This window comes from Delphinus delphis, chromosome 6 (assembly GCF_949987515.2).
Source record: "Delphinus delphis chromosome 6, mDelDel1.2, whole genome shotgun sequence".
NCBI lineage: Eukaryota > Metazoa > Chordata > Mammalia > Artiodactyla > Delphinidae > Delphinus > Delphinus delphis.
Window position 1 is genome coordinate 45,072,203 of NC_082688.1, and position 26,829 is coordinate 45,099,031.

Below are 26,829 nucleotides of genomic sequence, written 5' to 3' on the forward strand. Positions count from 1 at the left end.
GGGTTAAATGAGTCAACACTATCTATGGAGTGCCTGGCCCATCCTGGCAATATCTGTGTTAGATGTCATGTGTCATTCCCACATAATGTTTCCCTCAAGGAGAGAAATAGTCAAGGTCATGCTTGTTCAGCCAAATAACATGGAGGGCAAGAAACCAGCTTAGCCGTTAACCAAGCACCCAAAATTGAGTCTCTGTGTATTGTGGGTTAGTGCATGGGGAAAATCAGCCATTTACTTTTATTGAAATGAAAAGCAACATCATTATCGATTTTCATTTTCTTGTAGCAATTAAAGTAAGTTGCTCATTTAGTAAACTGTGATTCATAAAGTAGAATTCTATGTATTACAATTCTTAAAGCAGTTTTCTGCTCCTTTAGAGAATGGGTGGTTGAAAAATTAAATGTATGAGGATGGCCAAAATCATTCCATAGTTCATTTATTGGAAATATTTAACCACGGGTTTGGTTTGGGAAAGTAAATATGGACTCCTGCTTCTTTCCTTCCCAAAACTAGGTTTAAGAAAGTCTGGTTCAGGATCTAGTTCCCTCTTTTAGGGGACTTCAATCCTGTCCCTGTTGCTCATCTGTAGAATGGGTTGAATGGTGACAAATGCTTTTTCTTATAGAGCATTGGGACCACTTGAGCAAAGAACACCGAAAAAGACAAAAGAGCTTCGCCAACCTCTGTGCTCTCAGGAGGGACTGATTTCAAGGCATCCAATTAGCTGTGGGAATAGAAGTGCTGAGAGGGGCATCCATCACTCTGGAGGCACCATGGGCCAGGAGGCCATGAGGAAGCAGCGGCAGCACTTGTCAGAGCCCAGAAGGGCCTCTTGGAGGAAGCATCAGGCAGTCACTTACTGCTTATTAATATTATGTACTGCAGGTGGAGGACCCTCAAGTCAAAGGGAGCTCACCTCAGCAGCAGTTAATGGCTCAACAACTTTTTATTTAAACAGCTGGGGTGGTGATCCAGAAGCACTTGGAGATGGAGGGGGTAGTCGATTTCAAATCATGAAATGTCTTCATGTTTATAATCTCCATAGCAGGAGTAGACAGACGGTCTATAAAAAGGCATTTTCACACTCATCTCTCTCTTATGATAAACATTTCTTGCAAGAAGGAAGCTTTAGCTTATACCTACAGGGGTCTTACAAGACTAAAAAGCAGCTGTTGGAGAAGAAATAATAATCCTATGCTTCTTTCCAGAGGGTGGTTTTATGAGAAAATCCACAATTGTATAGCTGGTACATTTGATGTTGGAAGAATGGAACATGCAGAGGTGAAAACTAAGGATTGTGTTCATGTGGGCTTCCAGGCCATCAAGATGCCCTCCAACCTGAAGCAGGAAGTGAACAATGGCTTGATCAAAGTGGAAGAAACTTCAGAAGCACTGATAAAGACAGGACACATTAAGTGAGGTTACATACATCTATTTCTCTTGTCCACTCACTTCTTTGTTTGTTTTTGGCTGTGCGGCATGCGGAATTTTAGCTCCCCGACCAGGGGTCGAACCCATGACCCCTGCAGTGGAAGCACAGAGTCCTAACCACTGGACCGCCAGGAAATTCCCCACTCACTTCTTTTTTGGGTTTTTGTTCAGCTAAACCTAGACACTTGGCCTAGATTTCTCATACTGAATTGGAGATATCCGTTCAGGTCACAGCCCTCTCTCACCATCCTTACTCCATGCTGGCATCCACGCTGTATGGCATGTTTTCTCAGGGAATGGCTGACTAAAGTGGAAGTGGACATTCGGTTTAACTGGGGTTGGAATTTGGAATCAGACGGTGAGCCAGCAAGTTACTTTCTAAATGTAGCAGAAACTATGAGTGACCTAAGGAGCTAAGAGCTACCCATATTTCAGGGAAGCAGAGAAAACTGGTGTTCAGAGAGGGAGAAGAATAAAGTAGATACATAAAGAGAGATAGACTTGTGAGATGGAGCATTCTGAAGGCTTCCTAATTCCCTGTTCTAGTGTTTCCTGAATGGGGGCTGAATTTTTTACCTTAGATGAGATTTCTCTGCATTAGTTTATTATTTTCTTTTTGCTTTACCTGGTGTGAGTTGGTTCCTGTTATGTGTAACCCAAGAGTCCTAACTAATGCATTGACTTGCAACTTGATGAGTGAGGAGAAACATCAAAACCTCTCTTCTTATTATAGACCATTAGTCCGATGGACAACCCTTGACATTTCTGGGTGTTGGACCTGTAGTGTATGCCAGCAAACTATAAATGGCTAAAATGGATTGCAATAATTTGGTCTCTCACAGGAATCCCTCAAGGAAACCGCTCGCTAAAGGGCCAAGACCATGTGTTATTTGCCTTTCCCTTCTTTGCATCTGGCATACAGTACATACTCAATATACATGTAGGTTGAAGTAGAAAACTATTCCATGAGAAAGCTATGTTTCTTGAGTATCGATTTGGAATTTAAAAACTTGGATGATCTATTGAACTGTTTTTTATAATTTTGACTCTTGCATTATTTTACAGTGTATATACCATGTGAGGAAACCTGAGCAGGGCTCCTGGAGTGCCAAGTTTTACATGGGCAGTGGTTACATGGGTATGTTAACTTTGTGATGATTCACTGAACTAAACACTTACGATTTAAGAACTTCCAGCATGTATGTTATACTTTAAGAAAGTATAGAAAATTTAAATATAAAACAAATTCCTAACCAAATATGCAGGGGAACAAGGAGGCTCAGACCACATAGCCACATCATCTGAACTAGGACCCCTTAAGTCCTGACTGGACAGACTGTGTTGTTTAAGATTAAACTGATGAATCCCTAGGCCCACCTACTAGGAATTCTAATGTGACACCTAGTGTCCTGAACGAAGAATAAGCAGGCTTCAGGCATAAACATCCCATCATCAATCATGACACAGTCTCTTTAGATCTCAGTGAGCAAACAATGAAAATCAATGTAAATGACCCTTGGCAGTTTTCACTAATCTCTCAATCAGTGCTTGTGCTCCATAGACCCTATCTATGAGTCAACGTGGCTGTTTTTTTTTCCTAAATATGTATATTAATAGCACTAGTAAAGTGAGAGTGACCAGGAGTGATTTCTTTCAGGTAATATTTCAATTATTAACGTGTAAAATAGGGCTGTGTAAGCCTTCCCTCTTATAAGCTTCTTTTTTTTTTTTTTTTTTCTTTTTTTTTTGGCATTACGCGGGCCCCTCACTGCTGTGGCCCCTCCCGTTGCGGAGCACAGGCTCCGGACGCGCAGGCTCAGCGGCCATGGCTCACGAGCCCAGCCACTCCGCGGCATGTGGGATCTTCCCGGACCGGGGCACGAACCCGTGTGCCCTGCATCGGCAGGTGGACTCTCAACCACTGCGCCACCAGGGAAGCCCCCTCTTCTAAGTTTTTATTTAGTTACCTGGTACTGTTACAGTAGGACAAATTCCCCTTGTTGATGATGCAGTTTTGTTATTGTTATGCTAGAAACGGAAAGCCTGATGGGAATGCTGACCCCTGGATGCAGGCTTTATAAACAGTGTATGCTTCATAGCTTTGGGATTGGAATATCACCCTAAATTCAATTGCCATAGAACTAATTGAATCTGCAAGACTTGTAGAAATCCGTCTATTTATTCACTTAGAGTAGCGGCAGAACATCTAAAGAGTCCTTAAAACTGTCGCACGGGACACAGCAATGGAAGGCAGAAGACATCAGAAGGAACCTTTGTTTTTCTCTTTTAGAGTCAAAGAATATTATACTGAAGGGAACTTAACGACCAGCCAGTCCCACCTCCTCATTTCAGAGACAAGAAAACTGAAGCCCAGAAAACAGATGGGCTGCCTCCCCCAGTCATATGGCTTAAAAATATATATGTATACATGCATATACATATACACATACATTCTATACATATTACATGTATATGTATTTTTTTCCACGAGCTTTAGTGAAAGTGACCAGTGTGACCTCATTTCCTCACTTCTCAAATCCAGGATCCAGCCAAATCTAACTATTATTCATAGCCTGCGTATACCTTATACTTTCTTACGTCTATATCATTGCCCCCATCTCTTGGAATGTCATACTCCACCTCCCTAAACCCCTAACTTCCATCTTTTGAAATAGTTATCATTCATCAGTTGATTAGCTCAAATATACCCATTTCTTGGATAAACATTTCCCTGCCGAAACAGAATTTCTTCTGTCCACAGCAACTCCAACAGCACTTACGTACTATCTGTGATGAACCATGCAGCTTGTTTATATTTGATCTCATTTAGTCCTTAAAATAACCATGTGACATTGATACTATCTTTTATCACATTTTACAAATGAGGAAACTGAGGCACAGAGAGGTTAAGTCCCTTGTCCAAGGTGACTAAGCAGCCAGTGGTTCTGATGGTTTATTACAAATATGCTACATGTTATTATTATGGTCATGAGGAGAGGAAACTAGACTCTTTAATAGGGTTCTTTTTTTTTTTACCCCAAACAAACAAACAAACTGATTAACATATAGGGGTTGAGACCTTCCTTCTAGTTAATGGATAAGAATTCCTGAATTTCAAATCTTCCCTAGGTCCAGGTTTGGTCTAAAGTATAAGGCATTGCTACTTGAACTTTAATTTCAGGAAGTGGGCATGCAGAAAGTGTATGGAAGACAGTTTTTTTAGGATGAAATCTAATGACTATGTCTGAACCCTGCACCTCACCTAAGTCTGCTCCACCTGTTCAGGGTGAAACCGGTTGGTGGCATGAACAGTCTTTGCACACTGCACAGAAGGCAGATCTACCCCACCTACAGGGGAGGTAACCTGAACCGCTGGACTTGAATACAACAGTTGGGTATGTGCACATTTTTCTAGAGATAAGTTTCATGATGTTCGCCAGATTCCCCAGAGGGGTCACTGTTTTAGAGGTGTTGTGGAGGCAGAAGAGCTCCATGACTATGAAGGAAAAGAAGAAATTTCTGAAAAGATGAGAAGAATCTGTGGGAGGGTAGAATAGTTTTTCTTAGGTTTAAATAAAGCTATTTATTCCTTCTGGGGAGTGTGGGTTTGATGAGAGGGTGTCCCTATATGTCAATGGCACCATTGTCCTTAAAGTATTAAAGCAGTCAGAACTCAGGAGACTTGCCTCACCCTCTTCCCTTCCCCAGGACACGACAGTTGAATCTGAGACTTAGACAAATGGAGTGACTTATGCAAAACCACACGGTCCAGAGCTGGGATAAATGAGAATCCAGTTCTCATTCCTTTTCATGGTCCCTCCACATTAGTTCACAGAACATCCTATCAAAATGATGACTGTTACAGCGAAGGGTCCCCACAAAAACTCAATATCCACACTTGATCAGTGGAAGCAATGCTTTGTCATCTGGCTCCAGTGAATTTTATGTAAGAAATAATCCTCTCTAATGCTTTCTCTGATTCCCAGCTTTGCAACATTCTCTTTCTATAAGAAAAGAATTGAATGGATGTTAACTAGACTTACTGTGGTGTTCACTTCACAATATATACAAATATTGAATCATTATGCTGTACACCTAAGGCTAATATAATGTTGTATGTTAATTATACTTAAAAAAAACTTAAAGAAAATAATTGTATACTTTTCCCACTAAGGATGGAGAAAAGAGAGTTAAGCTGACTTCACTTGGTGTTTTAATTCTTTTTCTTGCTATTAAATATCTTTCATCTTCAATTTCTCTGTCTCCTTTCTACCCCAAATACCTCAGACCACCACCAGGATACCAGGTAGTAGAAAATGGTATAAGCTTGAGGGTTGCTCTCTTTGGAAGTAATAATCACCATGTCAGTGTGTTAGAATTTATGCAGTGGAAATATTTCATTTGAACCTACACATCTCTATAGCAGTAAGACATTATGATCTTCATTTTAGAGATGATGAAACCACAGTTTTCTGACAAGAAGATGATCCCTTAAGCAGAATAGCAACAACTTTTGTCTAACTCTGGATTTTATTAAGTTCTTAATTTTAGGGTGGTAAATATGGGGACCAAAGTCTTTGGGAGATCCCAAATGCAGGAAACATCCTCCCTGCCCACATTAACTAACCAGATGTATTTATGCATATATGCTATGGAGCCATTACAGAGACAGATGCGTATATCCACATTACTGTCTTTTCTGCCCAGTGTATCTGAAGTTTTGCTTATGTATGTAGAAGTTTTGCTCTTACCTGGGAGAAAACTGAGGTGTGAAGAGCAGGAGATTTGCCCTTGCCCACATGGTAAGTGAAAAGTTGCACCAAAAAGAACTATCACTCTACAGTGTAGAAATGTTCTTCCTAGTGATGTGTTAATTTTAACAAAATGTTACCATAATGAAGCAGCATATTTAACTCATGGAGGTTTTTTATAGCAGTACTCTGTATGTGCAAAGTAAAATCTGATAGTATCTCTAACAGAGTCTTCCCCCCTTTTTTAAAATAAAGAACTTCAAGAGCAGAGTGGGAGGGTTTTAATGATAAAAATATAAAGAGTAGGATTCCTATCATCTTTAACTAAGGATAGGCTCCATTTCCTAGTTGTTTAACCTCTAAAAAAAAATTCCAATTCTTAAGAAATTTAAGATACTTTAGAATCTAAAATAACACTGAATATCATTAGAAAATTCCTTTGTCCTCTTATGATCATTTTACTTTGGTAAACAACTTTTCTCAGTATTCTTCTTAAAGATCACTATTTTTAATTAAGTTGAATCACGAAATGGATAGCACGGTACATGCTTTTTGCCCCTGAGATACTTCGTTTTGAAAGAATCCTAGAGTAGAGTTGAAGAGATTAGAGTTGAAGGGAAATTTACAAGACATCAGTCTAATCTTTGATTCTGGGTAGGACTGTCATTTACAACATACCTGAAAGGAAACCAGGCAGTATCTATAAGAATACGACCAATGACAGGGACCTCACTCCTTCACACAGTGGTCTACCCTCTGTTCCCCAATTCTCATCACTTAATAGTTCTTCCTCATTTTGAATAAAAATCTACCCATTCTTTTGCCTGGACCTGACTCCCAAGTGACACAAAGTCTCCTCTTTCTTCATATATGATTTTTGAGGACTTGTTTCCTTGCTTCAGGCTTTTGTTCTTCCAAACAAAAGATTTGTCTTTGATTTGTCCTTTGATTTGTCTTCCTCTACCTGTGGTTCAGATCCATCAGTATCATTGATTTGTCTTCCTCTACCTGTGGTTCAGATCCATCAGTATCGTCCTTCCCTATGAAAGTCATTGTCCTTTCAATCTTTTATAATTTCCCAGTCTCCCTTTTAAAATGTGCACCTCAAAATTCATGCAACCTTTGGTAATCTTCAGAAATTGCTGCTGCTGAGAAATGTCCCCTGCTTTATGTGACTAGCCCAGAAATGTCCCCTGCTTTATGTGACTAGCCCAGAAATGTCCCCTGCTTTATGTGACTAGCCCTCTTCAGCTCACTGGGCTCTTCCAGTGACATTGGGTCTGAGGACCTACCTTTGCCAAGGTCTCATCATCCAGGTGATTCTTCTGAATCACATGTTGAAGTGCAAAATAAATTTTTTCCTGAAGCTTCTGGACCTTCCTTGGTTCTATCAGCCAGGCTCGGTCTGACAAAGGGAAAGAATGGGTAAGGAGCGGACAGAACGTAAGCCTTGTTCGATTTCACCTACATACATGTAAGTGCTGAGTACCAGGCCCATTCCAAATTAGTTCCAAATTGCTTCTGAAGACATGTCATTATTTTTCTAAAACAAATATTTTATAAGAAATTCTATGATGACAGTAATGTATAATACATTGACATACAGAATCAGGGTGGAGGTAAAGACACAGTGGTTCAGAGAAACTCCATGTGTCTTATTGTCTGTGACAATTTACATCTCTTACTCTTTCTCTGGACATACGCTTAGATTTTCTTTCAAAGTTTATGTTAATGATTTGTGAAGAAATGAATTATAGAAGTGAAGAAAACCTATTGTAAAGGAGTGTTTTTGGAATTCAGAATCTCCCTTCCCTTTTATAAGCTAAGTTATAATTTATATAGCATCAACATGAATCAATTAAAAAATTTAATCCTGAGTCCCCTTTTTCTATATTGAATTTAATAGATAGGATAATCCCTCCTTTCCTTTAGCCTTTCCCACTTTCCTTTCTTTTTTCTTTCCTCCCTCCCTCCCTCCCTTTGTTCCCTGCTTCCGTCCTTCCTTTCTTCCTAGACGCTTTATACCATGGTGACAAAATTCAGCCCAGTGTCAACGCCTAAGGTTGAAACTTCAATGAAGAGACACCTAGAGTCTCCAAATTCTGAACAAATACTCATGGAAAAGAACTTGGACATGATCCTTCTGAACACAGTTCAGGTCAGGTGAGAAACTCGATTCTGTAATCCTAGACAGGGCCAGGACAAGTCTAGCCAACAGTTAAGCAAACCCTTACGTAAGTGAGCACAAAAGCCTTCAGTGACAATTGTCAATCAGAATACATTAAGTTCCCCTGCCTCTCCCTTCCCTAAACTATCTGGAGCTGAATAGACAGTAACTATTATGGCAAGAACTTGGGCGGAAGGGTGGGGTCTGGCATGCGATGGAGCCTACACAGGCTGGAATACTGTCTTTCCTCCCTTTTTGAATATGGCACTAAGCCAGGGTGGCAAACAAGGTATCTTGGAGTTGCAGAAGCCTCTGAGTGTGGGTCTGTGACTGGGGCGGGAAGATTCCCCACTGGGTAGAATAAGCTAAATAACATGCTTCCAAACTCCGTGGAGTTTGATGGCTTTAGCATTTCTTCCTAGAAAAAGGCTCATAGTTCAGCTGATTTCTAACTCATAAGCAGCAGGCTTGCCTTCCAACTGGGGCAGTTATCTTCATGGATTGTTTAGATTTGATATGCCATGTCTTAAATATTTGCTGCTGGGAATTTACTGACTTGTCACACGCATACCTACGAGGACAGTGACTTTTGTAATGCTTCCTTTAATTAAGCAGGAACCAGAGTGAAACCAGCTCCCTCATCGTGGACTCAAAGGCTTAGAACTAATCGTCACCTGAACTATAATCAATGGGAGCAATCAAATGCAATGAGAAAACGGTAGGAGGAAAATTATTTGGCAAGTGGTTGCTACCAGAAATAAATATTGCTTGTCACTTCTTCCATTTATCTTTGTGCTGCCAAGTCTGGGAAACTTTCTAGGGTTTAAAAAAAAAAAAGAAAAGAAAAAGGAAAAAGCTTGGAGGAACAGCTTGATCTTAGACAGAGCCACAAAAGAAACTGTTAGTAATGATATGCCAATTGATATCTAATTTCCATTCTTGATAAAGTAGTTAAATAAAAAACAGAAGCAGATTTTAAAAATCCTCATAAAATTTATCCTCATAAAAATCCTCATAAAATAAGTAAATAAAGCCTAACAGATACAAAGTGTAAAGGCCGTATTATGGGTAGACATAGCTAGAGTGACATGTCAACAGGGCCCATCACAGGGAAGATTAATTTCTTCCAGCCTCACTGAAAAATATGTTAGGTATAAGAAAGATCAAGTCTCTAGAGATAAACGGGTTATAGAAGGAATGAGTCTCTTGACCATAAAAATGACCAGGAATGTGTCTTTCTTTTCATAGAGAACTGTCAATAAAACTGCTATTCCTTGACCCCAAGTCTAACTGAACAGATGACTGAATGAGCAACTCTGACTTTTCATTCTGTTGAGCCATGCATTTATTAGGATTCCATACATTTTCAAGCCAGCATATACTTTTAAAAAGAATGTTAATGGCTATAGTGCTATTTGATCTATAAATGTCATACCATACCTTCTTTGAAAACTGTTTGCTGTTTACTGCATTTCAGAGCTAGACGAGGTGTTTATTATTATGAAGCTCAACCCTCTTACTTTACAGGTGAGGAAACTGAGGCTCTGAGGGGTCAAGTGTTTAAGGTCACACACATACCTGGTGACAGAGCCTGTCCTAGAATGTCTACCACCACATCGGAGATTCTTCCTTTACCAGTCTTTAGTAAGAGCCATTTTTTTCCTCTGCTGTCCTTACCTCCTTTTAAAGCTTCTAATAGTGCATAAAAAAAGAAGAGGCATTTGCCTGAAGTGAGAACGCCAACATTAATTTGGATAGAAAAGCCGACGAAAGAGATATTTAAAGAGGAGAAAATGTATGTTTTACTTTTTTTTAGTCTCTATGCTGGCTTGTTCATTCAGGTATATTTCTACTAAGTCTCACCTAACTGGACATTTTTGTCTATGTCCTTTATTCTTAAAATCAAAATAGAACTTAGTTATAACTCAGGCCACTATTTGTCTTCATTTATATGTTAAGAAATGATCATGTTTTTCTGAATCTGGAGTCACCCTTACCACACATCCTACTCTTGCATTTGGGACAAAACTGATATTTAAATTAACCTGAGGCTACTTTTCTTTGAATTGTCCAAAAATATCACAACTTGCTAAAGAAAATATAGTTCTTTTAAAGTTTCTTCAGAGCACCTTGGCTTAGGTAGATGCAATTCATGTTAAAGATAGGAGAACAGTTTTTTTTTTTTTTAAAAAAAAGGTAAGGACCTCAGACCTCCCTACCTGGAGATATCAGAACAGCAGATGAGAACAAAGCAATCTCTTCTTCAGTCAGCTGCAAGGAACACAAATTCTTTGCAAAGTCAAATGCTTCATTCACTAGGTCATCAGAACCTATAAAAAAAAGGCAAATTAAATGAAAATACTTGAACAGAATGGGACAATAGTAAGAAAAGTCCCATAATCAAGAAGTTATTCAAGGATTTGCATACCAGGCACACAGAAAAAATATTTCTAAGTTCCTGACCATAACAAATGATTTAGTGGTAATTATAGAATGAGAAAATTGGGCAACATCTTGACCAGGTAATGAAAGTCAACATTACCAATGAGGGGCAGATAGAAACGGTTTGCACCCGTTGTAATATCCAACTGGGAATATATAACCCCAATCTAATCTTGTAAGTTTGAAATTAGCTCCAACTAAAAAATTTTAAATTAGTGATTTGGGGATCCTTTAGCCACAGACATAGCATTCATAGAAAACCTAAAACATGTATAATGGGCCATGGGCTGTCAGTCTTAGTGGCATATATAGGATGTCACTGGCAATGTAGGATGTCCAGGGGCCTCAAGCTAAGCGAATGGAGATGAAGTGACTTTCAATTTGGTAATTTCCTGGAAATTCGATTGAGAAGCAAACATTCGTTTATGTTTACCTTCTAATGAACGACTCGCAGGTCAGTTGCTTAGCCACTGTGAATTCTGGCAAAATAATGCTTCATCCCTACACGGATCCTTGGTAAATGTTTATTTTATGAAGCTGGAAATATACCCAAGTTGCTTGCCAAGGTTTTCCCTCCTTTCTTGAAAATCTAGCCTTGGAGATGCCATGGATGTATATCAGCTGCAGGAGGGAAACACTGCCGGCCCCGATGGATTTGCCATTGGCTACCATATCAACTGACAGCACAAAAGGTGAAAGGGCAGTGGCCTTCTTTGATGTCCGTGGGCAGGATATGGAACAAATGGCACTGTCAATTGTTAAAACCTTTCCTGGCACCAGCCCATCTTTGCTAACGTTCTTATCCATGCTGTGCACTGATGACTGGATGTGAATGACACACTTGCAGAGACTGGCTCTGTCCTGCCCTCCCACAAGAATGGTCTGGGGATCATTTTGGGCTGGTTGGCAGCCATGCTATCTGTGCTCCCAGAACTTCATGAATTAACAGGGAGAAAGTCACTACCCTGGGTTTGAAACAAATGAAAGAGCTCCTCTTTTAAGCACCTTAACTAATGATTATAAATTTGCATGAGACACTTAAGAGGTCACCCATGGACCACCAGTGGTCTACATAACATACTGTGTGAAGCAGTAAGCTAGAAGGTAAAAGAAAAGCTGATCCTACAAAGAAGGCCTAGAATGCATCCCAGTTCTTTACAATCAATTTTTGTTGATTTCTGAATGAAGCATGTTCGTGTCAACAGGGTCCACGTTTCTTTCCTTCCTTTTACATTTGGAGGCACAACTGTAAAATCAGAGGAGTTAGATGAAACACTGGAGGCTCCCCTAGTCCAACCCTTATTGCATAATGAGATACTAAGTCATGTTAGAGAATCAAGGCATTTCTTGTAGTGGAGAAACTGACGGTAGTTAATAAAATTGTGTCATCATCAAAGGTGAACTCACCTAAGGCCTTGAACATTTGCATTCCTCCATATTTTCCTTCAAACAGAACAGTGTTGTTTAATGGGTTGAAGGCACGGCACATTCTCACTAAAACCACTTCCAAGCAACCTATGAGAAAAAAATTTCAAATGTGTATATATATATAAAGAGGTTACTACTGCATGTAGGTCAAGAGACTTTAAAAAACGTTAAAACACACACATAGACACATAGACACACACATTCAGAAACACCTCAAGATTCCTTGCCAAGTAAGAAGAACTATGTTAGAAATAAAGCTCTCTTCAAGTCTATGTGAGGAATTAAAGATGAAATACACTTTAAAGGTGACTAAAATGAAGGGCAAAAACATTTTCTTCAGAAGCATACATTTTCCCCCCTATTTTTGACTGATAATGAAGTTAGTTTCAACTCTTGAATTCACCGGTGATCATAAGTGGCCCAGAAAGGAGATTTGCAGCAGGCAAGTTCAGTCTGTTAACTTTTGTAGAAGTTTTGCTGTTGGGGAAACCTGTTCTCTGCTTCAGTTTTTAACACACTCCATGTATATTTCTGCATACGATGACTTCAATAGGGACACCTTCAGGATGTTTCTTGAGGGTACCATTTATGTCCTGGTATCTTTGAAATGAGGGTTTCTTGGTCAAATAAGTTTTGGCAAAAGGCTGAACATTATCCACTCCAGGGAGTTATAAGCAACATTCACAGGTCAAAGGCTGTTGAAGTCCCAACATGAAGGAGTTTGTTCAACCCTGATGGACCTAACATTTCTGAGTTCTCTGTTAGCCCAATGGTGCCAGGACCTTCATCTGCAGCCATAGGCAGTTGTGGTTATTGTATTCACTGTTATATCTCCATCACCTAGAAAAGTCCCTGGCACATAGTAGGTGCTTAATAAATATTTATTAAATGAATTAGTTCACTACCTTTGTTTTTCCCTCTGAACATTTACTGACATCCTGAGCAAGTACTGCCAAGTTTCTCCACATTTTGGAGAAATGGGCTTTTGCCCCACAGTGTGTTGGAAGGTGACACCCAGGCTCAGAAGTCAGAAATTTGCATGAGAACATCATATAGATGGTTTGGCTACACCCATGTTGTACCCAACTGTACCCCTGGTGCCTTTCTTAATGCTGCCATGTACATTTATGTCTGTGTTTTATTTCTTTGTTCTGCTGATGTATCTGCTTTCCCTCATATGTCACCTTAGCATAGGGGCTTACGCATAAGAAGGAATCTGCAAATATTAATTGCAATAATGCTTTTCTGAGAAAAACAATAATAGGTACCATTTATTCACTATCTACAATATGGAAGGCACGTCCCTTGACCCCTTACATTCTTCTACATTCCATGTCTCCTACCCTTAAACCCAGGTGGGCCTACATGACTGCCTTGACTAACAGGTGCAGTGGAAGTAACCCTATGGGACTTCTGAAGCTAAGTCAGAAAAATGCTACACACTTCTGCCTTGCTCTCTTGAAATGCTAACTTTCGAAACCTAGCCACCATGCTGTGAGACCGTCCAAGCAGTCTGTGCAGGGTAGGAACTGAGGCCCCCCTGAGCCCAAAGCCTTGACTGAACTCCGGGCTGTCAACCAGCACAAACTGCGAGCCATGAACACGAGCCAGTGCGCAAGTGGGTCCTCCTGCCCGCAGTCAGGCTGCCTCGGTGAACACCACAAGCCGTCCCTCACTAAGCCCCGCTCAACCTGTAGCTTTGGAAGCAAAATAAATGATTATCGTTGTGTGAACTAAGTTTTGGGATTGTTTTTATCCAGCAACTAATACAGCAAGTTCATGTTTGAGTCAAGATTTGCACCAACCTTAATCATTTGGTAACGAAGCAGCAGCAACTTAGAATAATTCTTTCATTTGGCTCAAGTTCAAAAGGCAGCTTTTCTCCACACCTCTTTTTGTACAGTAGAGACTAACACAACAGTGTAAAGCAACTATACTCCAATAAAAATTAATTTAAAAAAAAAAGCTAGCTTTGCCAGATACTGGCTACGTGGTACTGAACACAGCCCTTCACTTCCCTGAATCTTTGCTTCCTCTTCTATACGATGGAAATAATTACTGAGCACATGAGATTAAAAGAGATGTCACAGGTAAACATAAACATATATATATATATGTTATTGCATATATATAAATTATGTTATTATTATTTGCTATAGCCCAGGACCATGAAGGTTCACATGAACACCATAGTGGTTCTTATTTTCTATTTTCAAAGGGGGCCAAAAAAGACAAATACATTTTTTTCCTGTTTGGATAATGGCAGCTGCAAAGTCAATCATGTGCAAAGTTTCCTGAGTTGCTTCCTAAGTGACAGTGTGTGTGTGTCAGAGAGTGTGAGGGAGAAGTGGGAGGAAGGATTAGAGCAGAGTGAGTTTCTCCCGGTGTATTCTGGCTGCAGGCTATCCTCATTAAAATGACTGGAAATGACCACAGAGGCAGAGCTCACCTAGCCTGGATTTTTTTCCCCCCAACAGAAGGCAAGTAGTACATTTTAGAGCCAGCTCAGCAATTCAGCCACCTTGACACGCTAATTACTAGCACTGCCTGTCAAGCTGGGTATCTCAACCTCCACAATTAATAGCTCCACTTTCAATAAGCAAAATTGTATTTGACTTCAAAGGGGAACTGAATGACTATCAGGGCATTTTTATTACTGAGAGTTTCCTTTGGGAGTTGGCTGACAGCGTGGGTGGTAAAAATGAGCTACATATCGGACGGAGGCTTTTCTAGAACTAACAGCAAGCTAAGGGTCAACCACATCCGGGTCTAAAATAGGCCCCCCATGAATTTTCTTGCTTACCTGACTTCAGAAGTAGGATTTGATCATTTTGACAGAGTTCCATGAAGCCTGTTATCCGCTTTGCAAACTCTACCACATATTGGATGGCGTGAGTGATCTGGATGGCACATTGCTGCCACAGTGCTTCCCTGGACTTCAAGAGAGAAAACACAGAATGTACATAGAGCAAAGAACAACTCGGAGACTCAGTAAAATACTCAAGGTTGCCCTAACTGGCGCTTACCTGTCACTTGGGGTCCATGGTAGGAATTTACCCACCTTTAGAAGAGAGGCAGTATTTTCTAAGATACTGCTTTGACCTCTTTGAACCTTGATACACCACAATTATAAAGTAATGAGGCTAAAATAATGGAAATATTGCAATAGTACAAAAAGATAGGCATTTATAGTTTCTTTATTATTTTGCCTCCTCCTCACCTAAACAAACTCAAGCTCTTAGTCTATTTTGTAAAGTCAAACTCTTACACTGAGGAATAGCAATTTCATTCACAGGCTTCCAAAAAATTATTTCCACGTGTACCTGACAGACACTAAGTCTGTAATATTTTTATGTTGTGTTCTTTTCCCAGAACTTATGGAGACTGCTTTTTGGTACAAAAAAAAATTCAAGGGGGCTCCCCTGGTGGCGCAGTGGTTGAGAGTCCGCCTGCCGATGCAGGGGACGCGGGTTCGTGCCCCGGTCCAGGAAGATCCGACATGCCGCGGAGCGGCTGGGCTCGTGAGCCATGGCCGCCGAGCCTGCGCATCCGGAGCCTGCGCGTCCGGAGCCTGTGCTCCGCAACGGGAGAGGCCACAGCAGTGAGAGGCCTGCGTACCGCAAAAAAAAAAATTCAACGGAAAAGACATCAAATCAAATCACTCTCTTAAGTAATATAGAACTCTGGAAATGTATTTTGATCCTTGGGTTATTTTCTTTGGAATGGGAAACATAAATCCAAGTTATGTGTTAATTCTGTTTTTTATTGACCATAACAATACCTATGCTTTTGTCTCCTTATTTATATAAAAGTGGTAAGATTTAATTATTCCACTGGAGAAAAATCAGTATGTTGTAGTCATATATTTCTATATAGACACATTTATATATTTTATTAAAATTTCATTTACCAGTAGGTTTTGTGATTATGGATCTCAATCCTGTAGAAAATTAATGTGAGTCAAAACAACAACAACAAAAACAGCAACAAATTTCTTCTCTTAAAACCTTCTCTAATGGACACAAAAATAATCAAAATAATAATAATAACAGTAAAAATGTAGGGTGAGTTGTCCCTTTTTCCTTTGGTCCTTTTTAAACATGTAGGGTAAGAAAAAACATTCAGAATGCTTTGTTGCATATCTTTGTAGTGTAAGTTTGCAGCTATTATTCCTGCTATGACTTTTTCAATTGCTCCTATTCCTTGCCTGGCTGCAAGAAACCACTATGAGATGTCCTAAAATCACCTGATGTGGGCACAGTCTCCCCAGTCACTCAAATAGGGCAGTGGTTTTCAATCGGGGTCGTTTTGCCCCCCAGGGAACATTTGGCAACATCTGGAGACATTTGGGTTGTCACAACTATGCGTGAGGGGATGCTACTGGCACCTCGTGGGTAGAGACCAAGGATGATGCTGAACATCCTACAATGTGCAGGACAATCCTTACAGCAAAGAACTGTCCAGTCTGAAATGTCAACAGTGCAGAGGTTGAAAAAGCCAGAAACAGAGAAATCACAGAAGAACTTTCCTGTAGTTTCCCAGAGTACCTTGCTTTGATACGCTTTAATTTCTTCATATGTGTGGATCTGCCATGCCAGCTGGTGTAGCTCCTCCATGGTGTACTGACATGTCTCCAGATGGGACTTAATGATGTTCTGCGCAATTCGGTCTATGAGAAAGAATATCAGTTTGAGGGTTTGTGAATAAAATCCCACTCTGCGGAAAGAAACCTGCTGTTAATGTGTTTCCTGTAGGAATGCCTTTTGGAGCTACTCCAATTGTATGAGCATGTCTTTAACATGACTATCTATTTAAAAATCTCCAGACAAACTCTTTACTGCTTTTTTTCAATTTTCAGTCTTTTTATCAAAATTAACTGCCTTTTCCTCCGCTTTTTGGTCACAAAACTGGGGTCTTAAAGTTTTAAAGTGTTCAAATAGATATTTATTTTAAAAATAAATACAAATTACCATGTACCATGTTTCTTGATTTTGGGCCTGAAAGTCCACTCACAGTCTTGTAACACTTGTCACACTGTAACAGTCAGTGTAAATTCCAAAAACTTTAAAATATTTGGAAAATCACTAGATCCCCAGTGTTTATCTCAGAAAGGAGGAATTGAAATATAAATGTTTTGCTTATATTTTAAAAAGGGAGGATTAAACAATAATCTAAAAAAATAGTTTTCTATAGAGGAAAGAGAAGAGAATGGGGGCACAGGGATAGAAGCCAGACTTCTCTGATGGTATTGTTTTTGTAGATGTTACTTTGGAACCACGTAGATATCTTCCATAAATAATGTGAGAGGGAGATGAAATGATATGGACTCATGAGGTGATAATTTTGAAGCTGGGTCATGAGGGCCCTTATATTCTTCTTTCAAATTTTTCATAAGATAAAATTTTTCCCTGAAAAAGTTAAAAAAGAGGAAATGGTTTTACTCATTAAAAAAGTAGAAATAAACACAATCAATTTGGGGGGGCCATTTATTCCAAATGCGTTGTATTTAGTATTGTATCTTAAATATCGATTATTTGGGGTTTCGAGGTATGGAAGTTGAGTAATAGAACCAGACATAAGAGCTCTCCTTAACAACCTGCAGGGGGTCCCCCGAAGTGGGATAGAGCTGGCAGAAGGTCCCCTCATAATCCCCCCTCTGCTATTTGAACATGTGAAGGTGACATCTTGGAATTCTGTACTTAGGAATTCTGTAAGTGGGATATGAGTAGAATGAAGATGACCAAATTTTCTGCCTGGTAACTGTTCTTGGCTCATATAGAAATGGAGTTTTTCTTGTGTTTCAGGTGGTGCCAGTTTAAATGCAATTTCTGTTCTTTCTAAATAGCAATATTTCATTTCTCCAGGGTAACTCTCAAAGCAGTACTCAGGTCCCGTTTTCTTTTTGTACCTTGCTAAGCTTCTGGTATATATGGAGTGAAATAAATTGAGTTTTAGTAACGTAGAGAATAAAAAATGTAAGCTTAAGCTTCTAATGCACCTTCGAAATAAAAAAATCTCGTATATCCATTGCCTGGCACATTATAAACACTGAATAAATGGTAGCCACGATTGTCATTATTAGGACATTCTACATAGTTTTTCATCAGGGAAGGAATCTGACCACCCAGTGGAGATGAAACGGAGCTATTTAATTTTGGAATCAGTGCTACTGAAGGAAGATATTTCGATATTTATTAAAGTTGTTCAATCAGAACTATAAACTGATGGATGTAGAAGATGCTACAAAATGCTAACTTACGATTATGGCTATGCTCTATTGGATTCAGCATTGAGCATTTCTAGACTTTCATTGCTTATCATGTTATAAAAATCCTTTCTTTAAAAAATCCTATATTCAAAAATTTATTGAACGTCCTCCTATGTTGTAAAAAAGGGCAGGAAATATTCTATACATCATATTAAAATAGATTGGTATGTCATGCTTCATCATTTTTCAATTTCATTTGGGCAGTCTAATTACTTAGACTCTTAAAAGAACATATCTATTCCTCAGTAGGTATATAATGAAAACATAAGATTTTTATGGCTCTATAGTTTTCAAACCTTTATCTTCTTGGTGTAGTATGTTTTCATTTTCAAAGATATACCGATTTGTCAGTAATTTACAGGCTTCAGGGTTTATAAACAAAATTATAATTGCACTCAAAATTGCACTATGAAAAACTTTTTACCTGTTCCTTTACAATATCTCCTGAGAATTGCTGGCCAAGGTTTAAGAATTCCCTGGCCTTCTGCCACCAAAGTTTAGGGTTCTTTGGGGTATGAGGAGTGGGCATAATAAACATGTGGGCAGATTAAGCAAAATTGAAAGTTAAATCCACATGGATGCTTTAGGACTCAGCTCAGATGGCCATTCCTCGAGAAGGTTTCCCTGCTTCCCAGTGTCCCACGTAGAAGGGCCAGCTGCCATTACACTTTAATTCCACCCCCCAGCTGAACCTTTATTCCAGTCAGACTCCCACTGTGCTTATTTGAATGGATGTTTCTATACCCTTCAAGATTGTGAGTTCTTCAAGAGATGGACTGCAGAACCCAGCACAGTGCCTTCATATATTCATTCACATGTTCACAAATACTTTTTGAGAAGCTATTATAAACCAAGTTAAGGTACAGAGTTTAAAAAAGGACATTTTCTTTTTTTAACAGGATCTTATAATAATATCATGTCATATCATGACGTAACAAATGCCCTGAGTTATTGTGGAAGCCCAAAGAAGAAAGTAACTAACTCAGTCAGAGGGAGGCAGAAAACTATCCACAGAGAAGATACCTGTTGACCTGGGTCTGAGCAGGAATTTGTCACATGAAGAGAAAGACGGACATCAGGTAGAGGGGATGATGGAAAGGCACAGAGAGAAAACTAGCTCTGAGCTAGATAACTGCTGACATTAAATGGTACATCTTTACAATCCTTACCTTTTACAAACAATTTCCCTTTGAGGAAAAAAGTGAGGTTCAGAAAGAGTGAGTGACTTTAGACCCATTTTTACAGAGCTAACAAATGGCGTTGAAATCAGCTCTGTCTTTCCCAGCAAAAAGTCTGTAGTGTTTGCAATACAGAGTGCATTGAAGAGATGGGGACAAAGAGACTAGAGATAGACACTGTGACTGGAGATGGAACAGCTGCATAAGCATGGCCATGGAGTTTGGATTTTACCTTGTAGGCGATTAAGAGCTAGTGGAAGCCGCGAAGCAGGAGAGTGACATGGTCAGTTTTTTGTTTTAAAAGGGTGATACTGGCCATGGCAAAGCAGATGAGATGGCATTAAGGAGTAAGTGAGATTAATCAGGCTGTTGTGAAAAATACAGACAAGATATGAGGAGCTTCTAGAAGAGGTGAGAATGACAGAGTCAGAGTGGAGGGGCGAGATTCAGGACAATTCTGAAGGAGGATTGCATAGGACCAGCGGGGGGGGGGGGGGGGGGGGGGTGTGTGTGTGTGTGTGTGTGTGTGTGTGTGTGTGTGTGTGTGTGTGTGTGTGTGTGTGTGTGTGTGTGTGTGTGTGTGTGTGTGTGTGTGTGTGTGTGTGTGAATTAAATATAGTAGGTACTCAGCCAATGTTGAGTTAGTAAAGATAATGTTGAAAATATCCATCCATCCATTCGTCCCCTCGTTTTCTGCTTTAGTTGACAAAGGATTTTAGAAAGCTAAGACTGACCCTTTGTTTGATGATCTTAAAGCCTAAGCACTCATGATGGCTTTAACATTAAACATGGGCAATTATTTCCCATACCCTTGTGGTGAGAAGTAAAAGGTAAATCTCTTTTTGACATAAGACATATATCAATGAAAGCTAAGACACAGCCGCAGCAGTAGCAGGAGCGATCCTTCTCCACTTCCTTTCACGGGTCTGCAGTGCAAAGGTGAGCCACGTGCAAAAACCGGCTTGACCCTCTCAAGGCTCAGGCTGGGGAGGGGGGGTGTCAATAAACCACACGGTAAAGCTAGACTTGGTCCCTTGGGAGCGAGGCCTGAAGGCTCATTCTGTCGATTAGAAAGATGCATGAACATCAGAGGAGATGGTCTGCTTGGACTGAGAGTCTGCAGTTGTGAAAAGGGGAGAAGGATTTAAAAAGAAGGGACAAAAGGGAGAGACAATGAATACAGTATGCAGAGTTCCTGCTGGGAGCCAAAGGAACTTTCAAGAGTCCTTGCCTGGAAAAATAGAAAAGGTAATAGTAAACGCTGTCATCTCTAGGGACCAACCACATGAGAAAGTCCAGACAAAAAGACTGAGGTAAAAGAGCAGGGGATCTGGAATCTTTCTGGGCAATCGCACACCCTTCATCCGTTTCCCTGATTTGGATTGCTGTTGCTTCTCAGAGCCCAGTTTCGGATCCTTTAACCAGCTTGGGCTGCAGAAAGCACATGTTGAAGAAGGAGTCAGCATGCACTGTGCTGGGATAATGGGTGCAACAGAAATATGACTGAATAATGACTGAATGATGGGAGATTCTACCACCTTCAGAGGTGATGCCCATGGACTCTACACTCTCCTTTTCCTGAGACCAGGGATGAGGCTAGAGATTTCTTAAGTGGACCTGAAAATGCAGCTATTATCTTCTCAGTAGTTAAGATTCTGTATGTATCAGTGAGACAGAGCTTTGTCCATTTCACTAAGAGTATGTGGGCTGTTTGATAGTTAATAAAACAACAACAAGGAATGAGAAGAACAATTTTATATGCTCAGTCCAGTCATTCCTTTTCAGTCATGATGAGGGGAAATGTAAACACTGATGCTGGCAAGGGAAAACTGGGTGTGTAATTATAGGTTAAGAGTAAGTCCATGATCCTCATTTTCTATTTGTTAATTTCATGAAAAATATCCTGCTCTCACTTTGTCTTGCATCTCTTTTTTTCCCCAAAAAATTGCTGTTTTATTTTTAGACTTTGACCCTTATACTATTCTTGAAGGAAGGCTTATTGGAGCCCAAGACTTATAACTAATTAATAGAATTTGTAACTTCATGTATTAAGTAACTTTATGAGATAGAAATGACAACATGTGATTCAAATGAAAGAATAATCCTAGAAATTTTAAAATAATTGATATAGAGATATGTTTTTGGCATAGGTTGTGGTGATGGTTTCATGAGTGTATACTTATCTCCAAACCCATTAAGTTGTAGACATTAAATACAGACAGATTTTTGTATGTCGATTATATCTCAATAAAGAGGTTTAAAAAATAATTGATACAGGCAAATATACTTTATCATTTTTGATGAAAAATATTGAAAAATATTGCTAAAATTGTTACACTTCCCTAGAAGCTTTAGGGGTAGTCTTAAATCCACTTATGACAGGCAATAAGAAGAGAGAAATTAAATTTTTGAAGGGAAAACTAGAATAAAATTTGATGGTAATTCTCAATAGTGTGTGCAAAAATTGTAGAACCCTGGGGCTGGAACTAACCTCCTTCCTTCATTTCCAAATGGACTGTATCTAAATAATTCCAGAAATTAGTTGGGTCTCCTGTCTCTCTCTGCAACTTTGGCTCCCTCCCCACACTGTGATTCATCAATCATCACTGTGATCTGTGGAATAAATCAAAGAAGTAGGAAGGAAGTCCCTCCTTAAGGTATTCACAGGTGGTTGAGATGTGCATGATATGTGTAAATATTAATACTATTTTGTGTAAATTAATTGTGTAAAAATAATATTTTGAAGTAATATTAAAGAAATAAATGAAAAATAAATTTTGTTAAGTATTAATTCATATAGAAAAGCAAAGTCTGGGAAGAAGTCATCTAAATTGCCTAGTACTATGTAGAAAAAAGGCTACATCTGCTTATTTTGGTGAAAAGTAAGTAAACTGACAAGTAAGGTGACAATTTCTTGTTTATAACTGTAATGTTATAAAATGTGGACCAGCTTGCAGCTACTAAAATAGCAAGTGACCTTCTGCAGCTCTGATTTCAACCACTCAGCGGGTTTTTTCCACCAAAGGGGCTTATTTTAGCTCTCACTAGACATTTCAGCAAATGGCGCTCTCCAAAGGCTACAGTGTCTCAGACACGGATTGCACGGGTGGTTTCATTAGAATCCCACATCCTGGGAGCGGGGAAAGTTGAGTATATCTTTAAAAACTGCTGCTTTCAGTGTTATTACCAAGAGCACCCGTGGCCCAACTGTATCAAGGCGAGAAAGCTGAGACTCAAAGCTATATATAGCACTAGAGGGGGCTGCATCTGAAGTCCCTAATTCTTTCTCCTCCCCCTCCTTTTTTTTTTTTTTCTTCATGAGAAAGGACGGTTTCTTCTTGGTGAACTATACCCCCTATTCATTTTCCTCCATAAGGGATTTTTTTTTTTTAAACTTGGAAGTATTCTTCTTATAATACTATATCTCAGCCTCAATCAAAATGATTAATGAATTTTTAATTTATCACTTGCCTTAAGGATCTAGAGAACTGCTCAATTCTCTGTTTAGTTTATACTACTAGTGTGAAAGGGAAATTCTTAGGGGATTCGCTTTGAATTAATGGCAGGATATCTCTATGGACTTGCTCAAGGCAAGTTTTAAGTGCCTGCATTAGGTTTTCAGAATATCAAGATTCCTCAGAATCCACACTCTGAGGCAGTAACTCTAATATATTAGAACAATTGGTTTAAAGGTGAAACATTTAACCAAGTGTGCGTTTTGTCTTTTTGACAACACACTATCAGTTTTATACGTTTTTGGTCCTTAAATAGAACAAGTCTGCTGGTTAGTGTGTAATAGATGACTGTCAGAGAGGACAATGTTACTTTCGAGACCTTTCTGATTTTTCTAATCTCTATTTAGAGATGATGATTTTGGGGGCATAAATAGAATTGTGCTACCAGCATAAAAACGTCAATATTTAAGCTTAAAATAGCCATCTATTAGTTATCCATAGCCTCAATAGGGAGGTAATATTTTCAGCATTTAAGTTCTTCAAATTTTTTAAAGAAGAATTTAGGGGCATAAATAACCCATAACTTATTTGTTGGCTCAGTTTCAATGTCCAACCACTCATTACTCTTTTACCAGTGAATTAGGAAAGCTTCTGATCTCCTTTTCAAACAAATTCTATTGCCAATTATTACATCAGAGAATGGCATAACTGAGTTTTACTTCATGTAGATCTGAACCAAAATGTTGTTAAAGTGCTTCAGAAAAATATATTAACAAAATATAAGATTGTTACTAACTATAAAAATGATGAAAATGTGATAAAACACAACTCAATAAAATATGAACACAGAGAAAAACAGTGAAAAAATCAGATTAATACTACAAGTAATAATATCTGGGAAAGGACTGAATGAACAGATTAATAAATAAAATGGTTAAAATTTTATCAAATTTCAGGAAGTTCAGGTGAGAGTACTGTAATAGGAAGTAAGAAAACTGAAACTAAAGCAGAAAGAAAAACTGAAAGAAACCATAGGGCATTTGTATTTAAGCAGAGTATATCCAAAGGAAAAAACATCATACACAGCAAAACAAATTAACTATCTATGAGGGTGCCTTCTTAATAATTTAATAATGGAAAGCTGTCTTGGATCACAAGTGTTTTGTTTCATTGCAATAGTGCATGTCTAGTTTTGGGGAAATTACAGTTGCCTTTCTTCAAACTAGCTAAGAAAATTAAGAATATAGTATAAAAACATTACCTTTTGAAGCTAACTTTCATAGTAAAAGACCTCCTTCACAGAACAATCAGAAAAGATCAACGTACTTCAACGACCTAGAATTGGTGAGTTTTAAGGAAAGCAGCTTGTAGGATGGAGGACGCCAATATGAATCCATTGAGCCTTTTATTTTCACGCCCTTTGGGAAGTCACTTAACATTTTAAAGTCTTAGTTTCTTTGGGTTTGATTTTCTATCCATAGAAAGATTTGGCAGCAGTGATATTTTCTAAGGGCTGTGTAAAAGCATGGCGACTTGAGTCTAAGGGGCTAGATAGGAATTTCTCTTTCTTTTGACTCACGAGGGAGAAGTCTTGCAGAGTTACAGAAGGTGGGAGTACAGCTCACAGTCTTAAAAGTACTTTAAGTGTCTTAGAACAAACAAAAACAAGATAATCTAGAGCCCATGAAAATATTTCCCTACTCTCTTTTAAAAAGTACACCTCCTTGGGCTTCCCTGGTGGCGCAGTGGTTGAGAGTCCGCCTGCCGATGCAGGGGACACGGGTTCGTGCCCCGGTCCGGGAAGATCCGACATGCCGCGGAGCGGCTGGGCCCGTGAGCCATGGCCGCTGAGCCTGCGCGTCCGGAGCCTGTGCTCCGCAACGGAAGAGGCCACGACAGTGAGAGGCCCGCGTACCGCAAAAAAAAAAAATAATAATAAATAAATAAAATAAAATAAAATAAAAAGTACACCACCACACATTACCCAAAGGACACTTAGCGGGTCACAGATGATGAAAACCTAATTACGGAAATTGCTCACGGCCATCATTAGGACTGACCTTTACTATTTGGATTTTGTTGACATATGGATTGACCGTTAATTTAAACAGAAGCAATCCCTCCCCAACCTTACCCCCCTTTGGAAATGTAGCCAATATAATTCTGACCTTTAGGAAGAACTAATTCAGGAGAAATCTTTGGAGGCAATTTTTACATTTTCAAACATTTAGTCTAAATTTTTAAAAGTAATGATTGCTTAAATAATACATTTAATTGACTAATGTTTTAAAATAAGTGTTTTCTAAATAGTCTAGCACCAAATGTTCCTCGAGCAAACCTGTCTGAAAACCAAACAGCAGTTCCACAATAGTCTGCATAAATAGGGCTCAGATTTAAATAATAAATTTCTTCTCAGTAGTAAGGATATATCGTCATATATCCTTATCTATAGCTTACATCCTAAAATAAAATAAACAAAAAGTCTTGCCAGCTAGAAACATTTCCAACAGGTTTCCCCACATTTGTAAATATCATAGAAATAAATCCTGTACTGGTTGGCAGAGAGAGCCTGTTAAGTTGGTTGTATACCATGGTAATGAAAACCAAAGTGTATCAAGTTCCATCAACCTGGCCATCAAGTGACATTTCTGTGTCCCATAGCCTATGTGGCATTTTAACCCCACCCAGCTCTTCCCAAAATAGGTGCTTGAAAATGTGGCTAAAGCAGTACCTATTCACCCCAGGCAGGGGAAAAGTGATTCAGAGCTCTTTCTAAGAGTTAAGTGTCAAGCTTGCAATACGGGAAATACTAGTCCACAGTGGGGCTGTTTCAGAGATTGTCTTATAAGCATAAACATTCCTTCCTTCAATAAGTCATAGGTAGAACCTCATGAAATCTCCTTCCCTCTTCCTTACTGCAGAATATTTCATATCTACTATGGCTTTTGAAACTGAGTGCATAAATTGGAATTGGTTTTCCAATAGCTTCCCAGTAGCATTTTTTTTTTTTTTTTGGTTGGTGGATTTTAGAATCTTCTTAGGAAGTTCTGAATTCTGAGTCAAAAATTAATCCCAAACTAGCATCTCCAGGGGAAGTCTACTGAGGAAGATCAGTTTTGCATAATTTCAACTCAAAATAGAAAAGGTGATTTAAAAGATTTACCTAATCCAGTGAATGTTAGCACATAAGGAAAGCTGTACTGACAGAGGTACAAGCATATAGTGGTTAATCTGCATACAGGTACTATAAATAGATATGCAGGTTTATAAGTACTTCAGCTGAGCATATATGTGTGTATTACTTATAGTGTAAATCATGTTTATATATGTTTAGAGCCTTGCTGGTCACAAAGTACTTTTGTATACATTATGCCATTTATTCCAGTTGTGGAGAATCATTGCACTGAGCACGACAGTAGAGTGACTACAACATATTACTAGGTGAGTTAAGACATCTTTTTCAGGTTGTTAAAGGATATCTAGAAAGATACAGATTTGAATGACTCTAGGGAAGAACTATAGTGTCCTCTGTCCCAGGATGCTCCAGAGTAATTCATGGCCATGGACTAGTTAATACTATAGTTGTGACCATGGTAAAGATCTTTTTTTTTTTGAGATAGAAGACAGGATTCTGGAAATAAGCAGCCTCTTGGGATGTAGTCTATGGAAAGCAGAGAACAAGGTAGTATGAAAATTTCAGAGGAGTCAG

At 39.1% G+C, this 26,829-nt stretch overlaps 1 protein-coding gene and 1 long non-coding RNA gene across 2 annotated transcripts in view; one reads left to right on the forward strand and one right to left on the reverse strand.

The window, feature by feature from the left end:
- The window catches only part of RORB (RAR related orphan receptor B), a 181,578-nt gene that overhangs the window by 3,854 nt on the left and 150,895 nt on the right, over positions 1-26,829 (reverse strand). The window contains exons 5-9 of the mRNA XM_060014625.1: positions 16,767-16,888; positions 15,023-15,155; positions 12,199-12,306; positions 10,569-10,679; positions 7,475-7,587 (exon numbers count right to left, since the gene is read on the reverse strand). Coding sequence (XP_059870608.1) covers positions 7,475-7,587; positions 10,569-10,679; positions 12,199-12,306; positions 15,023-15,155; positions 16,767-16,888 — 587 coding nt within the window. The remainder of the gene's footprint in view (positions 1-7,474; positions 7,588-10,568; positions 10,680-12,198; positions 12,307-15,022; positions 15,156-16,766; positions 16,889-26,829) is intronic.
- Positions 1,139-17,100, forward strand: LOC132427295 (uncharacterized). Its single transcript, XR_009519865.1, has 7 exons — positions 1,139-1,415; positions 2,497-2,569; positions 4,717-4,826; positions 6,139-6,233; positions 8,197-8,345; positions 8,965-9,067; positions 15,592-17,100. It is a non-coding gene; the product is annotated as an uncharacterized lncRNA (long non-coding RNA).